The sequence below is a fragment of the Saccopteryx leptura genome, chromosome 1 (assembly GCF_036850995.1).
Source record: "Saccopteryx leptura isolate mSacLep1 chromosome 1, mSacLep1_pri_phased_curated, whole genome shotgun sequence".
In the NCBI taxonomy this organism is placed as follows: Eukaryota; Metazoa; Chordata; class Mammalia; order Chiroptera; family Emballonuridae; genus Saccopteryx; species Saccopteryx leptura.
The window spans coordinates 325,624,642-325,642,256 of NC_089503.1; the positions used below are offsets into that span (position 1 = coordinate 325,624,642).

The 17,615-nt window shown below is 37.3% G+C and overlaps 1 protein-coding gene across 5 annotated transcripts in view; it reads left to right on the top strand.

Annotated features, from left to right (window-relative positions):
• Positions 1–17,615, top strand: part of USP45 (ubiquitin specific peptidase 45) — an 86,809-nt gene that overhangs the window by 15,387 nt on the left and 53,807 nt on the right. For 3 of the 5 annotated variants that reach the window (XM_066358828.1, XM_066358827.1, XM_066358829.1), the window contains exons 5-7: positions 766–866; positions 16,022–16,164; positions 16,579–16,674. In XM_066358828.1, the coding sequence (XP_066214925.1) occupies positions 766–866; positions 16,022–16,164; positions 16,579–16,674 (340 nt within the window). Of the gene's footprint in view, positions 1–764; positions 867–16,021; positions 16,165–16,578; positions 16,675–17,615 lie in introns of those variants that run through there. The other 2 variants (XM_066358831.1, XM_066358832.1) reach the window with 2 other exon arrangements.

The window sequence follows — 17,615 nt, forward strand, 5'->3', positions numbered from 1 at the left end:
GACAAATATTATAATAATTTCCTCTGTACCCATCATCCAGCTTTAAACATTACTCACAGTGAGTCTTGTTTCATTTAAACTAGGACTTCTCAATCTCTAGGACTATGGTGGTTTGGGCTGATAATTCGTTTGTGGTAAGGGCACTGCCCTGTACATTTTAGGATGTTTAAAAGCATTCCTGGTCTCTCTACCCACTGGATGTGAGTAGCAGCTTCACAGTGTGACAACCAGAATGGTCTTAAAACGTTGCCAAATTCCCTGGGGGGCTGGGGACACAGTTTCTTGTGTTTGAGAGTCACTGACATACCCTCATCCACTTCTCCCTTCTCATGTCAGTTACTTTGACACTTCACTCTCCCTTATCTTTTAAATCTAATTCATTCATGTTTATACCTGAAAATATATAAAATAAATCTGTTCATTTTCCTCTAGAGCCACTGTTTCTACCCTGACATGCTTCTATTCCTAATGCCCTCCAATTTAACATTAGTCTGAGGAATATTTTTAAGCTTAAATTGGATCCTATCACTGTCCTGCTTGAAAACACTTAGGATAAACTACCAAAACTTTAATGTGAATAATTACTAAGGCTCTATATGAACTGTCCATTGCTTATTTCTCTAGACTTCCCTGGTGCCTCACCCTGTGTACTTCCTTTCCTCCCACAATTTAAAGACAAAAGTAGATAAATGCCAACTTTATTACCTGATGTGCAGAATTACTGAAGATACTTTCATAATGTTGGCTTAAATTTTATGTTTTCAGGTGTTATGAATGTGATGAAAAGTTACCAAGCCACTGTAATAAGAAGGTTTTGGCTCAGACAGTTGATTTTCTCCAGAAACATGTTTCTAAAACGCAAACAAGTAAGTTAAGCAATTGCTAAAAAATTTTGTATTAAACTACATTATTTTATAATTTGTATGAAGAATTCATAAATTCACAAAGAGTACCTTAGTTTTTATGGTCACTGGTGCTAGGAGCACCAGTGTCATGCATTCCTTGGTAGCTATCTTGTATTGTATTTATATAACCAGTAATGAGAAGCTGGTGAGGGTAGTGACCAGATCGTGGGCTTTTGAGTCAGGCAGTGCTGAGTCTGAATTTAGACCTCACCTAAATTACTGTCTGTGTTGCTTTTACTCTTTAGTTTCCTTATTTAAATATTAGGATAATAATTCTATTGTGTGTAGTTGTTGTGAAGCTTTGAGATCTTTTCTAAAGATTTAGAAATAATATATGAAAAATACTGTGTATTGCCTGACACATATTTATGAAGTGATATCTGTTATTTGTTATGTAATTATAGTGCATTTCTGACACTGACCACCTAGTGTTAGGCTCACCTTGCAGATGAAGGGCTCAGTGCCCCCACAAGATGCCCTCACCTCACAGCCATCCTCACGTTCAGAGAGTCTCAGGCCACCCACACTTCTGACGAACTGGCTACAAATTCAGGTGTTCCTACTGTCCTCATAGGTTCCATAATTTGCTACAATGACTCAGAGAACTCAGAAAAGTGCTAATCTTGCAATTATAGTTTTATTATAGGGGGAAAAATACAAATTAGGACTAACCAAAGAAAGAGACATTTAGCCTGACCTGTGGTGGCGCAGTGGATAAAGTGTTGACCTGGCATGCTGTGGTCGCTGATTGGAAACCCTGGGCTTGCCTGTTTAAGGCACATGTGGGAGTTAATGCTTCCTGCTCCTCTCACCTCTCTCTCTTCTCTAAAATGAATAAAATCTTTTTTTTTTTAAAAGAAAGACATTTAGAGTGAATATGGGAAGGTCCCAAACATGCCGCTTCTGGGTTTTCTTCCTGTGGAGTCAGGTGGCATCACCTTCCTGGCTCACTGATGTGTAACAATGTAAGAATATTGTTAACCAGAGCTCACTGGAGCTTCATGTCCAGAGTTTGTCTGGGGGTTTCATTGCATAAGGATTGCCACATGATTTAAATCAGTCTCCAGTACCCAGCCCTCTAATCACACGTTGGTCTTTCTGGCAGGACTGGCCCCCATTCTGAGGTGTTTCATTGGCGTAAACTGTCCAGGCACCTACATGAATAAAAAAGGCACTTGTTAACATGAACTATCAAGTATGGTTGGAGGGGCCCCATATGAATAAATAGGACACCTCAGTTACACTTGTGTATCCAAGGTTTTAGTGGGTACTTCTCAGGAAACAGACAAAAGGCCGCCAAGTCCTTTATTACACAATAGTAATGTATTATACATCATATACTTTGTTATCTACCATGTAAGTAATATGTAACACATGTTAATATAAATTAAGAGTAATAGGGAAGCAGTTTCTTCATTCAAAAATATTAAGTGCTGTAATGCTGGTGGCCGAGGCCAGGCAGGTTGGTTCTCACTGGATTTGTGCAGACAGTAGAACTGCGGAGCAGGAAGCGTCAGGCTGTACTGGTTTATTGGAGGCTCGCAAAGATGGGTGAGCAAATATACAACAAAAGGAAAAGAGCTAATAAAGGAAAATCTGCTTTTCACAGTAAGGGCAAGGGAGCAGGAAAAACCACACCTCACCTCATGGTGGCGGGAGAGGGGCTGGGGAATTGCCGCCCAGGGAAAGCACCCACAGCCTTACACAGACCACACACACGTGGCTTCCTCGTACTCCTGCACTCATCAGGCCAAGTGCTTGCAGCCGGAAAACACAGCTGTATTCCCCGCTAGTGCCTACCACATGCTAGGTTTTATACTTTATTTGATATGCAGTGGCAAGACAAAAGCAGATTTATCTTGCCCTTTTGTGGTTTAGAGTATAGTGAGGAAGACAGAAAAAGAAATGAGCACATATATAATAACTTTTGATAAGTGTTACAAAGAAAGAAACAGATTGCAGTGATAAGTGGTCACAGTGATCAAGAAAGGCCAATCTGGTTGGAGTGTGTTTTGCTGGGAGAGAATAGAATGAGATGAAGTTAAGAGGGGGTGGGCAGGTCTTGAAGGATACTGTAAGGAATTCCCTGGTAAAGAGTTTTTATTTTATTAGAAGTGTAATGGAAGATATTAAAGTATTTTAAGCAGGGGAATACCAGTTATTTCATCTTTTTATAACAAGTTTACTCTGATTGCTATATGGGGAATAGACTGTTGGAGGTTGAGAGTGAAAGTGAGAGGGTCATTGAGACCGTAAAGGAGGTGATTGTGGTAGGCGGGGGAACAGAGGCACTGGTGGAAGGTGGGTGCAGTAAGATGCGATGAGTGAGGGGGAGTGGGAGGAAACAAGTGCAAGCCTCAGGAGTTTGATTAACTAGGTGAAGAGGAGTGAATGGAAATAGTAATTTTGAAATGCCTTTGGAACAGAACTGAACTACTTAGTAATTGATGTCAGAAACTGAAAAATTATGTAGAAATATAGTTGTCAGCTGTATATTCTGCAGCCCAGTATATGTTATATTTGTTAGCTATTGCTCTGAGACAGTGATGGTTAAAAAATTGAAGGAGGAACTAGAGGAAGTAAACTCAGGTTCCTGGACAGTAGAAGAAATTATTAATTTTAACACCCAGTTATTTATTCAACAGACATTTATTGAAATCTTACTCTGTCCCAGGCATACTACCCATAGCTCCAATTACATTCAAATCAAAAATCAGGATAATATGGTGATGATAGACATTTAATACTCCACGAATAGAGATTTTGGTCTCCTGAAAACTGCACATTAAATTTGTTTTGTTGGCCAAAATAAGAGATATGATGCTAAAGCTTGCAAAAGTATCGTAGAAATTATTTTCTCTGTACTTTTCACCTTAGAGGCTCCTTGATATTAAGAACAAAGCCAGTCTGATTCCATTTAATTTGACAGATTTCCTGATTGTTTACTGTCACAAAGAATGTATGGTAGAGACTGTAGGATAATATGGTAGAAAGGACGTGGGATTTGAGTAAGGGAGTCCAGCATTCATATTGGATTCGTTGTCACTAGCTGTGTGACCTGGGGCATGTTCAGTTTGTCTGAGCCTCATTTTCCTCAGCACTGGTTCCCTCTTTCCCATGGAGCTTCAGGAAATAGAGATTGATAAAATTGTTCCTGCCCTAAAGAAGTTTAACATAAGTTGTGAGATAAAAGTAATGATAATATAAGCAAAATAGAATTTGTATTTTGAAAGATGTTTAAACAAAGTTCTTTAGATAGTCAAAGACAGATGTAATGTTCAATTCAAAGGAATTCACAAGGAATCTAGGATGAGTTGGCTTCCAAGCTGACCCTTGAAGGATGAACTTTGGATAGGTTGAGATGAGAGATGAAATCATTTCAGGTGGTGGGACCCATGTAAGCTTTAATGGTCTTGAGGGAAGGAACCATGGGTATCACCTGGAATAGTGGGAAACAAGTTCTTGAGGGAATTTGAGAGTGTGTAGAGCATTCAAAGCTAGAGAGAGACGTAGTTCTGAATTCAAGCTTTCCAGAAGTTCTGGGGCAACATGTGGCTATCTTTGTTTTCCAAACTACAGGATGTCTTAGGCAAGTTTGATTTAAAATAAGATCTGTTGGCATTCTAGAAGTAAGATTTTGGAATAGTAATTTGCCATATTCTTTCAAGTTTTCCAGAAGTTCTGGGGCAAAATGTGGCTATCTTTGTTTTCCAAACTATAGGATGTCTTAGGCAAGTTTGATTTAAAATAAGATCTCTTGGCATTCTAGAAGTAAGATTTTGGGATAGTAATTTGCCATATTCTTTCTTGCCTGAGACTTTAGTGTATTTTTATAAAATACATTAAAAACCAAATATGAAAGTTGCTTTTGAGGTCTGTAAGAATTCTGGATACAGTTATGCAGCTATTTTATATTATAATTGTGAAGACCAAAAGTATAAAAAATGTCTGTATATGGTAATTAAAAAAAATGAAACTGTATATATTGTATTTAGGTGGAAAAATAAGAATGAAAGATTCTTTTTATATTTTGCACTAAGTGAAAATAAGTACTGAGAAGAAAGCCTGTGCCTGTACCTTAGACATGTCTGTAAGCTGCGCAGTACCTGTGCTAATGGCTAAGCTGTCTAGATCAGTTTCTCTACACAGCGAATTGAGGCTGGTGCCCCAGCTATCACTTAAAAACAACTAGCTCAGTGAACTGCAGCTTTTGGGTTAGTAGCCCATTAGATTGTCAAAAATTATTGAGGACTTCAAAGAGCTTTGGCTAGGTAGGTTATATAGCAATACTTATCATAATATAAATTAAAACTAAGAAAACTAAAATATCAACTCACTGAAAAATAGCAATCATTTCATGACATTTTAACACAAATAACATTTTTAAGAAAGAACTATTTTTTCAAAATAACTCAAACTTAGTATGTAGCATTGTTTTACATTTTTACAAATCTCTTTAATGTCTGGCTTAATAGAAAATGGTTGGATTCTCATGGCTACTTCTGCATTCAGTCTGCTGTGATATCACATGGTGTGCAGCCTCTGGAATACTTCTTTGTATAACGGGAATGAATGAGTGTGAAAGCAAATAACATCTTGGACATATAAAGTACTTTTGACCTTAAGGACCCTGAAAGAAAGATGGTGTCTTCAGGAGGGTGTTTTCAGATCCACTTCTGAACTGCTGACCTAGCACGTTTCTATTTTCTGCCTTCAAGCCTTACTTGCCTTAAGGCTCAGCTCAAATCCTGCTCCAAAGCCCCTGCCCAGTCCTTTTCTTATCTCCTTTCCTCTATGCAGCATACCATAGCATGTAATAACGCAGGGTTTGGTGGTAACTTTCTTATGTTTGTGTCTTATTTATAAAACTGTGTTCCTTGAGGATTGTACCCTGGTGTATATTCTTTTTGATTTCTATGGAGCTAAGCAGTAAACACTTGCTGAATTGAACCGAACTAGCATGTAACCAGTTTTTACTGGGGAAGTAGATAAGCTTTGCACTATCCCCCCAAAATTCGCCTGAATATAAATATCAAATTATTTATTCATTCAGTCTTTTAATACATTTACATTTCTAGCCAGATGTTGTGCTAGGTATTGGAGATAGTGAACGAGACAGATCTGTTTCTTATTTCATGCCATTATTGATCTTTTGGTCCAGTAGGGGATGTTGATAAATCACAATTACAGTTGCTTTGTTTAAATAGTGCTGTGATGGAGTAAGTACAGGGGACTGTGAGAACACTTTAGGCAATCTCTAACCTAGACGGGAGGAACCAGGAACATTAGCTTACAGGAAGACTTTTCTAAGCCAACAGCTGAAAGATATCCAGAAATCAGCTAAGCAAAGAGGCAAGAGGTTATGTGTTCCAGGCAGAGGATTAGCTTATTGATAGGGAGCTTGATGCATTTAGGGAATGTTCAGGGAATTTTAAAGAGCTGCAAGGTTTTGTGATAGGGAATGGTGAGAGGTGAGCCTCAAGACGTAAGTAGGAACAGATATTAAAGGGTCTTGTTAAGTTTAGAGTTTATTTTGCAGGCACTGAGAAATCACTACTTTTTTTTTTTTTAATGAGAGATACATTAAGGGAGAAAGATGAGAAGTATCAACTTGTAGTTGCATCACTTTAGTTGTTCGTGGATTGCTTCTAATGGGGGTTGGGGCTCAAGCCAGTGACCTTGGGCTTCAAGCCAGTGACCATGGGATCATGTCTGTGATCCTGCGCTCAAGCTGGTGAGCCTACGCTCGAGCCGGCTACCTTGGAGTTTCAAACTTGGGTCCTCAGCATCCCAGGTCAACTCTATCCACTGCGCCACTACTGGCTAGACAGAGAAACCACTAATTTTAAGTGGAGATGGATGATTAGCTTTAGAAAGATCTCTTGACTATAGTGTGGAGGTAACAATGCCATTCTATGTGTATACCTGCCCATTCATGTGGCAATATCAGTTTATTATATGATCAAATAAAGATTTCTAATGCTAATAGTTAACTAGGGGTTAATGAAAGTTTGAGAATAAACAGGTGAGGTAATTATTATTTAGTTCCAAGGTAGATGAGTTGTGGGGCAGCAAGTTTTTCCTTTGTAAAGATTTAACTTCTTTTCAGCTGTAGAAATGGGCAAATTACATTAATACTACATGACTGGTTTAGGTAATTGCATTAAGCAGTTGAGGGAACCCAGTGCAGGTTCCCAGAAGACTGCTTACAGCTGTGTAGATTTCACATCTGATGCTAGGATTTGCTTCAAAATAAAAAACAAAACGCCTTCACACCCTCCCCTTCAAACACATACCAGAAAACTAAAAACAACCAATAAATCCTCTTATATAACATAAAATAAAAAAGAGCAAGAAAACTTTCTTGTGACACCCACTCAGAAATATACATTATTGAAAAGTGGGTTAATATTCTCTGAACAGTTCATTTGTCACTTTGATAGTCTTGTAAATGTCATGTAATCTACAATATTTATAGAATACAGGAATTCCTATTGAAGTAATATTGTTAAATATTGTTTTGCTGTTTGTGAACTAACAATTCCACATTTTTTTTCTAAAACAATAAATTTGGCCCATAATTTTTATACTGGTGGGATGCCATTTTTAAAGTGCTTAAAGAGAGAATAAAATATCCTGTTAAATTCATTAAGCTTATGTTATGCTTTTGGTGTAAAAAGACATGATTTATGTTGGTTCTTTTGGTTGTATTAGGGATAAATTTGCTGTATTTTTTTTTTTCTGTATTTTTCTGAAGCCGGAAATGGGGAGAGACAGTCAGACAGACTCCCGCATGCGCCTGACTGGGATCCACCCGGCACCCCCACCAGGGGCTACGCTCTGCCCCTCCGGGGCAGTCGCCCTGTTGCGACCAGAGCCACTCTAGTGCCTGAGGCAGAGGCCAAGGAGCCATCCCCAGTGCCCGGGCCATCTTTGCTCCAAGAGAGAGACAGAGAGGAAGGAGAGGGGGAGGGGTGGAGAAGCAGATGGGCGCTTCTCCTGTGTGCCCTGGCCGGGAACCGAACCCAGGACTTCTGCACGCCAGGCTGACGCTCTACCACTGAGCCAACCGGCCAGGGCCTGTATTTTTTTTTTTAAAGAAGTAAATGTATGTTTGGGATCTGAAACAGTGCATCTGAAGATAAATAATATTGTGCCCCTTTTCAGTAACTATTTGAGTGTAATATATACTTAGCCTTTCTTTGAAAAAGTGATACATTTTTGTTCTGCTTAAAAGTGACAGTCATACACCTAAGAAATATACATTTTCCAAAATAAGTACTAAAAATAGTTGTTTCCCTGTATAAAAGAGGTTAGGCATAAAAAGATGTTGGACATTTAAAAAACAATGTATTGTTACCTGTAGAGATTTAAATTGGGGTTCCTCATTCAAACCACAGAACACAGAAGATGATTTGAGTGACTGTTTTCTCAGTGCCACCAAAGATGAAACCTAACTAGTACCCCTCTGGATCCATAAGAAGTTAATTGTGTATATAGGTGCCTGGGGCATTAGGGCTTATTAATTCTTTTGAGGAATCTTTGAGAAGGGTCGTGTAAATTTTAATGAAGCTGTAAATTCACACACCAAAGCCATCTAGTATGTCCTGCTTTGATTAAGGTTAGTGGCTTTTCCTTTCATATCATCACTAGCATTTTCAGTACTGTCTTATATTATCACACTTATTAACCTTATCAACTAGTATTATACAGACAGTAGATCCAAATGTTTTAATGTGCTGCTGGGGTTTGAAGCTATTCTCAATTACTGATTTTGTCATCTCTCTGCAATGGGGACAATTGTCAGAGGAGATAATATTCTCAAATGTTCTCTTTAAATAAGCACAGTGCCGAGTAAGTTTACTTTTCTAGGCCCATGGGAAACTGAGGGGCACCCGCATTCCCCTTTTGGTTTAACCAAAGTAACTGACAAATATTTACACCTTTTAAAAAGGACATTTCCTATTACTTGGCAACAGATCCACTATTAGTTGTTTTAAATTTTCTCCCATGATAAGAAAAGCTGCATGTCTGTGTACTCACTTTTTAATTTCTGTAGGTTAAATTTTTGGAGGATTTTGGGCCAATTTATAAACATGTCTTAAACTTTTATTACTGTTGTTAACCTACCCTCCAGAAAAATTATACTTTTTAAAAATATTTATTTCTCATTTGATAAAAAGAACATTTTTCATTAATGTACTTTTAAAAATCCTCTGGCTGTAAATTGTTTTTAAAATAGCCATAGTGGCTTGACCTGTGGTGGCGCAGTGGATAAAGCATCAATCTGGAGTGCTGAGGTCGCCATTTCAAGACCCTGGGCTTGTCCAGTCAAGGCACATACAAGAAGCAACTATGAGTTGATGCTTCCCAGTCCTCCCCCCTCCCTTTCTCTCTCTCTCTCCTCTCCCTAAAATCAATAAATAAAATCTTAAAAAAAACCCCACCATAATGTACCTTTGCAAACCTCAGCATATACCAGATTTTTGTTTAATTATATGATTAGAATTCATTATGGGCATGCAGACCACTTCAGCTGCTTAAGAGCTTTTTATTAAATAGAAAAATATAAACTTAAAGATGTGGAGTGATGCAAAATCCTCCACACTTAAATTAAACGATTAGTATTTATTACTATTTTATATATATATTAATATTTATTATAAGTTATTAGTTGACAAGAATACCCATTTTTTCCATTTTAACTGTTTATAGTTTTTACAGGTTTGGGGGTAATAATGAAGCTCTTAATGTGACTGTTGCTAGGTCCGTCAGTGGTGTATGCGCGCTTGGCTGGTGCTTCAACTAGTTTTCTGTCTTGCAAGATGATGAGTATGTACAAAACTATCAGGTTCCTCAATTAACCAGCAGCTCTTTGAGTACTCAGATTATAGGCTTAAAGGTAAACTACAGAGATATAAAGGAGCTTTAGAAATTGTATCCAGAATGCCTGAAGTTTTCATTCAATGTTCTTTACATTCTGGTGTCTGTGTTACTTGATTACATAAGTGTAATATCTGATGACTACTGTGTTGGTAATATAAAGGAGATAAGTAAGGTAAGATAGAGTAAGTCCTTTTTAATAAAATCTCCTAACCCTGAAATTCTTCCTAATTATAGCTATCTCATGGGTTCAGGTAAAACTTTAGAACAAAATAAATGATAATTAGAATTTTGTATCATTTTGTCTTTTTTGTTATTGCTGTTGCAGCTTTGTCCTTTTAATTATATTATATTTCAAAACATTTTGAAGTTGCCTGACTAGGCAATAGTGCAGTGGATAGAGTGTTGGCCTGGGATGCTAAGGACTCAGGTTTGAAACTCCAAGGTCACTGGCTTGAGTGCAGGTTCATCTAGCTTGAGTGCGGGGTTGCTGGCTTGAGCGTGGGATCAGAGACATGACCCCAGGGTTGCTGTCTTGAGCCCAAAGGCCACTGGCTTGAAGCCCAAGGTTGCTGGCTTGAGTAAGGGGTCACTCACTCTGCTGTAGCCCCCCCACCCCCCATCAAGGCACATATGAGAAAGCAATCAAAGAACATCTAAGGTGCCGCAATGAAGTATTGATGCTTCTTATCTCTCTCCCTTCCTATTTGTTTGTCCCTATCTGTCCCTGTCTCTGTCTCTCTCACTAAAAAACACACAAAAACAAAAAACAACAAAAAAAACCATTCTGAAGTTTAGTGTGCATTTAGTTCTTGTTTATTAATGGAGTAAGATCTAAAAATCACTACCAGATAGAGAAAGCTTTGTTGTCTCTAAAAATAAAAGGGTCAGTAATCATTCTTTAATACAAGTAATAAATTGCATATTATTAAAACACATACCTGTTTGTATGTCAAATAATTGAGAGACTGATTTTCAGAAATCCTTGTTTTAATCTAGAATCTTAAACTTTCAGTTGACAGTTTCTTAATGAGCAAATGTACATTTATGCTTGGTTTCTAAAGTGTTACAAAGGTATTATGAACTTAAGGTTTAATATCTCTGTACTGTTCCCTTTGTATCAATTCCTTATATTGTAGTTATAAATCATAAGGAGTTGAGTATATATAGTTAGTGGTTCAGTGAACATTTGAGAAATCAATTGAATTTGAATTGTGATGTTTTATAAATGTGCTATTTGGTAAAATGTAAAGCTTGCATTTTAAGTAAGAAATTTAAATAGCTCTTAGAAAATGTCATTTTATTTTCTTATTAAATTATCTGATCTATTCACTATTTAAGTTCAATAGCATAATTAATTTTGAATATGTTCTCACAGACTTACATGTAATAGTCAACAAATAGATTCTAGCCACTTGTGTGAAGTGGTTATTTAACCATGAAATAAGCTACATTTATTGCCATTGCCCTGTGGATATGTTCTTTCTGGCTCTATTGTCCATATTTGGTGGCTCTGCATGGAGAGCCAGGTGGTGCTGAAAAGCATCGCACAGTGAAGCGTGGATATATCTAGGTTCAACATTTGTCATCCCTTACTGCTGAAGGGAAGGGTAAAATCTGTTTTTCCATATGTTTATGCTTTTTTTTTTTTTGCCTACAGTTTTGTCCAGATGGTCTTATGAACATTGTTTACTTTAGAATGCTATCCCAGATGTTTTGAAAATTGATGGGTAAATGTGCTACACAGATACATAAATCATTTGCATGTTATGGTTTAAAAATACTATTTGTTCTTATAAGATTAAAATATAACTTATTTCTGGAAGTAATTTCCCAAGTGAATAGTAAATGTATATTATATATGTAAGGTATTTATATAGAGTTAATGTAATCTGTATAGTTTAGTTTCCCCAATCACTCTGTCTATGTTAATAAGCTAAAAATTGTTATGGCAACACATATTAAGAATGTTAACTAAAGGAAATACTCTTGAAGAGTCATATTTGTTCAGGATTGCATATACTCAAATCTAAGAATCTTGCCCTACAATCTTTTTTTTTTTAAGATTTTATTCATTTTAGAGAGGAGAGAGAGAGATAGAGAGAGAGAGAGAGAGAAGGGAGAGAGGGGGGAGGAGCAGGAAGCATCAACTCCCATATGTGCCTTGACCAGGCAAGCCCACGGTTTTGAACCAGTGACCTCACTCAGCGTTCTAGGTTGATGCTTTATCCACTGCGCCACCACAGGTCAGGCTTTTCCTAATATCTTTTATGATTCTTCTCATTGTATACAAATCACAGAAGAGAAATTAGGTGGTAAAATAACAATGGATTAATTGAAAGATTACCATTATGACTGGGCAAATCCCTTAATTTGTTGTAAACTCAGTTTTGTAAGTGTAAAATAAGAGTAACAGCCTGTGCCAACGGATAGAGTAATGCATGAGTTTAATTACTCTTTCATCTTGAATATCTTACAAATCACCACAGAACCATCTAGTTGCAACAGCTATAGTGAGAGCCTGAAACCTTTCAGATAATAATGAAGAGATGGATTGCTCTCATTTGCAAACCCAGCCAGGATCACTATGGGGCTTCTACTTGTTTGTGTAGTGCTTTTTAAGCACTGACTGGCTTGTTTCATTTGCTGTTACATTCACTTGCAAGTTTGAGTACTGGCCTTTTCTTGCTTCCTCTTTTCTCCATGCCTGGCCTCTGCACTTCAGTGACCTTCTCTATTAATTTGACTAGCCTTTGCCTCTAAGTTCTATAGGGGTTAATTGTTATCATTTATTGTAGGATTTGGAGGATAGTAAAGGAGATCTTGTTCTTCACTGTGTTAACTTGGAATTCTAGGGTTCAGAGTTAAAAACAACTCTTCAATATGTGACGTCCAATCACCACCAATAATGTTTAAAGAATAAGCAAAGAGGGCCCTGGCCAGGTGACTCAGGATAGAGCATTGTCCCAGCATGCTGAGGTCGTGGGTCCGATCCCTGGTCAGGGTACATATGAAAAGCAACCAATGAGTGCACAACTAAATGAAACTGATACTGGAAATACCAGCGTTTATGCTGCCTGTCACCAGTCAGCCAAATTAAGCAAAGACAGGGATTAAATTGTTATGGATGCTTTTTCAGTAGGTTTGGATCTGAGAAGATGGGCGTTATGTACCCAAGCTGTTTTTAACATCCTATCTCAAGCCAACTTTTTTATGAACCGAAGAAAAGGGGTAGATAAGGGGTAGATAAGGGGTTTTGGAATTCAAGGGAAAGTTAAACCGATGACAGTCTGTGGGTGTTCAGTCCCTGGAGTACAAAGGCTTTGCTTGCAGACCCCTAAGGCACAAAGGTGGATTGCTTGCAGGTCTGATGTCTGGTAAGCCATTCAGGTATCCCAGTTCCTGGAACAAAGCTTTTACTTGCATTTATCATTAAGCCTATTGATTATAACTAAAGCTACTGTTATTCCAGCTAAAATTTTAACTCTTGAGTTCCCTTTATCAGAACAACTATGTGGAATGAGTTGATGCTTCTCTCTCTCTTTTTCTCCCTTCTTCCTCTTCCCTTTCCCCTCACTCCCCTATTTACCTTTATCCCCCCCTTACCCTATCTCTGAAATCAATGGAAAAAAATAAATGAAAAAAAACTAAGCAAACAGGAATAAAGGGAAGAACAGGTAATAGCTTTTATGAAAAAAGATTGCATCATAGGATAAAAGAAAAGACTTGAAAGAAAAGTCTTTTCCATGCAATCAATTTACTTAATCATAGAAACATCTTAGAAACCACCAATTTATTTTTCTCAAGGAGATATTCCACATGTTGAAAAGAAAAGCCAAGAAATTATGAAAACCACAAATCCAATGTAAAAGGCAAAACTTATTAGCAGTTTAGAAAATTCAATTAGAAGTAGAGACAAACTTGAGGAATAAAACCTTAAAGTACAGGAAATGATTAAAGAGAAGAAAAAAACTAAGATCAGATAAGCAAGGGACCTGAGGGATCGCTCATGAAGACGCAGATTGTGGCACAAATAATTTTTGATGGGCTCCTTGGGACTGTTTTTCACACACATAGTGTTTACCATGCCAGGTACTTTACAAAATAGCTCATTTAATCCTTATGAAAAGTCTGTGAGAAAATGTGTTAATTATCTCACTTGATTGATGAGTCCCATCTTTAAATGCCTTTTTTTGGAGGGGTGGCCCAAAGTCAAATGTGCCAGCTCAAACTTTGTTTGAACCAGTAGGATGTGCATGACGTCAGTGTGCTAGTATCTAAAACTAAAGTTTCTCCTTATGGTGATTGTTTCTTGCTCCTGTCCTGAAAGTGTGGCCACATCCACCCCTGTTCATCTCCCTTAATGCTTTTTGTACGAAGAGGAAGGATGTCTTAGCTTATTTTCTGTTAAGAGCTCATCATGGAGGGCTATAAGTCTACTGTATTTACTGTTTAATCTTATAGGTTTTCATTTATATTAAATTTTTATTATGTACTTCCCAAGGTGATACCTGTGTGGTAGTAAGAGTAGCCATAAGATACATTTGCTGATCTCCATTAATCTGATTGGAGGGCCAAACAGCTAAACGTTCAAGTTAATTAGCACTGCAAGGCAACATTTCAGTATTAGATGAATAAAATATATGTGTAAAGAACTATAAAATCTGAGTGTTGAAAGGAAGTAAAAGAACATTTAGTTAAAACCAAAAGATTTGAGCCTGACTGGTGGTGGTACTGAGCATTGACCTGGGACACTGAGGTCCCAGATTTGCAACCCCAAGGTCACCAGCTTGAGTGTGGGCTGATCTGGCTCACCAGTTTGAGCACAGGGTCACTGGCTGGAACATGGGATCACTGGTTTGAGCTCAAAGGTCACTGTCTTGAGGCCAAGGTTGCTGGCTTGAGCAAGGGGTCACTGGCTTGGGTGGAGCCCCCCACCCCCGTCAGGGTACATATGAGAAGCAATCAAAGAACAACTAAAGTGCTGCATCTATGAGTTGGTGCTTCTCTTCTTTCTCTTTCTCTCACTCAAAAACAAAACAAAACAACCAAAAGACTTGAGAACTTGGGAATTTCCTGTCAAACTTTAAATAATAATGACTCAGAAAGTAATCTGTTAATAGATATAATTAATCATGTTCATAAATATTAGGAATTATTCTTTATTTTTATATTATTATTAAACATGATACTATAATTTGTAGACTTGCATTAATTATACAGTTTAGTAAGCCCAAAATATGCAGTATGTACTATATACTTAGATATTTTACCTTTTATAATTCTGTTAATTTTTAAAAACTTTTTATTTGACAATTTCAAATGTAGAAAAGTTGCAAGAATAACACAAAAAATTGCCACTCTGTGATGATATTCTAATTTCATTTTTTGCTACTCAGGGTTCTCTTGTAAAGAAGTTTTCTCTCTTTTATCCTCATTTGAAAATTTATTATCAATTCAGAATCACTTTCATTTTGTTCAGTAAATAATAATAATCTATTAGTTCCCTTCTTTATTTTTATGTTCAAATTTTCCCACATAGAAGTAGGAACCTATTAAAACTTGCACTTGTGTATTTTGACATATTCATCACCTTTTTTTTTGAGCACCTTCCTTATTTTCAGGCACAGCAATAATGTTAGTGACCATTTTGCTTCTGTGCTGTTCCAGATTAAGAACCGGCCTTTTCTTTAAGGAGTCTGCATTCTTTTTAGTAGGGAATGGTATTTAGAAACCATGATATGGCCTGACCTGTGGTGGCGCAGTGGATAAAGCGTCGACCTGGAATGCTGAGGTTGCCAGTTCAAAACCCTGGCCTTGCCCGGTCAAGGCACGTATGGGAGTTGATGCTTCCTGCTCCTCCCCCCTCCTCTCTCTCTCTCTTTCTCTCCTCTAAAATGAATGAATAAATAAAAATAATTAAAAAAAAAAGAAACCATGATATGGATAGTTTGCACTTGTTTTTTTACTTCTTTTTATTTAATTTTTTATATCATCTGGAATTTATTCTGCAATGTGGTATGAGGCACAGATGTATATATTAAAATGAATTAAAATTAATTGCTTTAGCACTAAGATGACAAAATTCAAGACATTTATTTGTGTTTGTGTTTCTGCCCTTCAGGAATACTGATTTAGGGGAAACATTTAATTTCAAATAATGTATTTGAATTATGTCAAATGATATATATTTAATTGTACATTTCATATCAGTTATATTTTTTCAAACTTAGGTTCATTTTCTAGAATCATAAAACTTTGTGAAGAAAAATGTGAAACAAATGAAAAAAAGAAGGGAAGAAAAGGCAGCAGTATAACATCTGTTAAAGGAATTACCAATTTAGGAAATACTTGCTTTTTTAATGCAGTTATGCAGGTAAGAGCCATCAGAAAGCTTTGTGAAACAAAAGATAATTTTAATTTATATTTGTTTGCAAACCTGTAGAAAGACTGTCAAGTGACTGCTAAATGTTTATCTAGAAATTTGTTGGGTTTTTGTTTTGTTTTAGGCTTTATTTAGCTATTTCGTGCACATACTTAAACTTTCTTTTTCCATAGTGCTTCTTAAGTGTTTTCTCTGTGTTTTACAATGACTCTGTGAATAATAGTGACATTTACTGTTACTCTGTCAGTAATAGTGACATTTATTAAATGTAAAATGTATTCAATTAAATCTTTTACTTAAAAATTTTTTGCTTTCCTAGATGAAACTTTGAGAGAGTAATTTATTCCATAAAATCAGAGGCAAAGTATACCTGAGTCAGAAGACTTTACTTTTGTTTTCTTTTAGAACTTGGCACAGTCTTACATTCTGATGGAAATAATGAATGAGATCAAAGAAAGTGGTACAAAACTTAAGATTTTTCCTCCATCAGACTCTCAGCTGGTAAGAACTATAATTATCTGGATAATCACTATTTTGAGATGAGCCACTGATGTTGCTGAAACCTATCTTTCCTGTTTCTCAGAACTATCAACTGAGATGGCGGTCAGAGAATTTGAAAAATAATTCAGAAGTATTTGTGAAAATCAGTTTTAAAACTTCTAAAATCATAACTAAGATATATTTCAAACACATAGGTCAAACAAAACAAAAATACTGCGATAACTGTCAAACATACCAGAATTAATAAAAGGAGTTTGCCTTTTGTTGAACAAAATGTCTAGGACTGTTTTGTGGTTATTGGTGACATTTGCTTAAATATAGCATTTTTGTTATATAAAGACATATTTAGCCTGACCAGGCAGTGGTACAGTGCATAGAGCGTCGGACTGGGATGCGCAGGACCCAGGTTCGAAACCCCAAGGTTGCCGGCTTGAGCACAGGCTCACCAGCTTGAGTGCCAGGTTGTTGGCTGAGCATGGGATCATAAACATGACCCTATGGTCACTGGCTTGAACCCAAAGGTCGCTGGCTTGAGCATGGGGCCACTGGCTCAGCTGGAGCTCCCCAGTGAAGGCACATATGAGAAAGCAATCAGTGAACAACTACGGTGCCGCAACAAAGAGTTTATGCTTCTCATCTCTCTCTGTCTGTCTGTCCCTATATGTCCCTTTCTCTTACTCTTTCTCTGTCTTTGACAAGAAAAAAAAGATGATTTTTTCCCCCCAAATCAAGAAGCAGGAGGCAGCAGGCAGACAGACTCTCCCATGCGCCTGACCAGGATCCACCCAGCATGCCCACCAGGGAGCAATGCTCTGCCCATCTGGGCCGTTGCTCTGCTGCATCCAGAGCCATTCTAGCGCTTGAGGTGGAAGCCATGGAGCCATCCTCAGCACCTGGGCCAACTTTGCTCTGATGGAGACTTCGCTGCAGGAAGGGAAGAG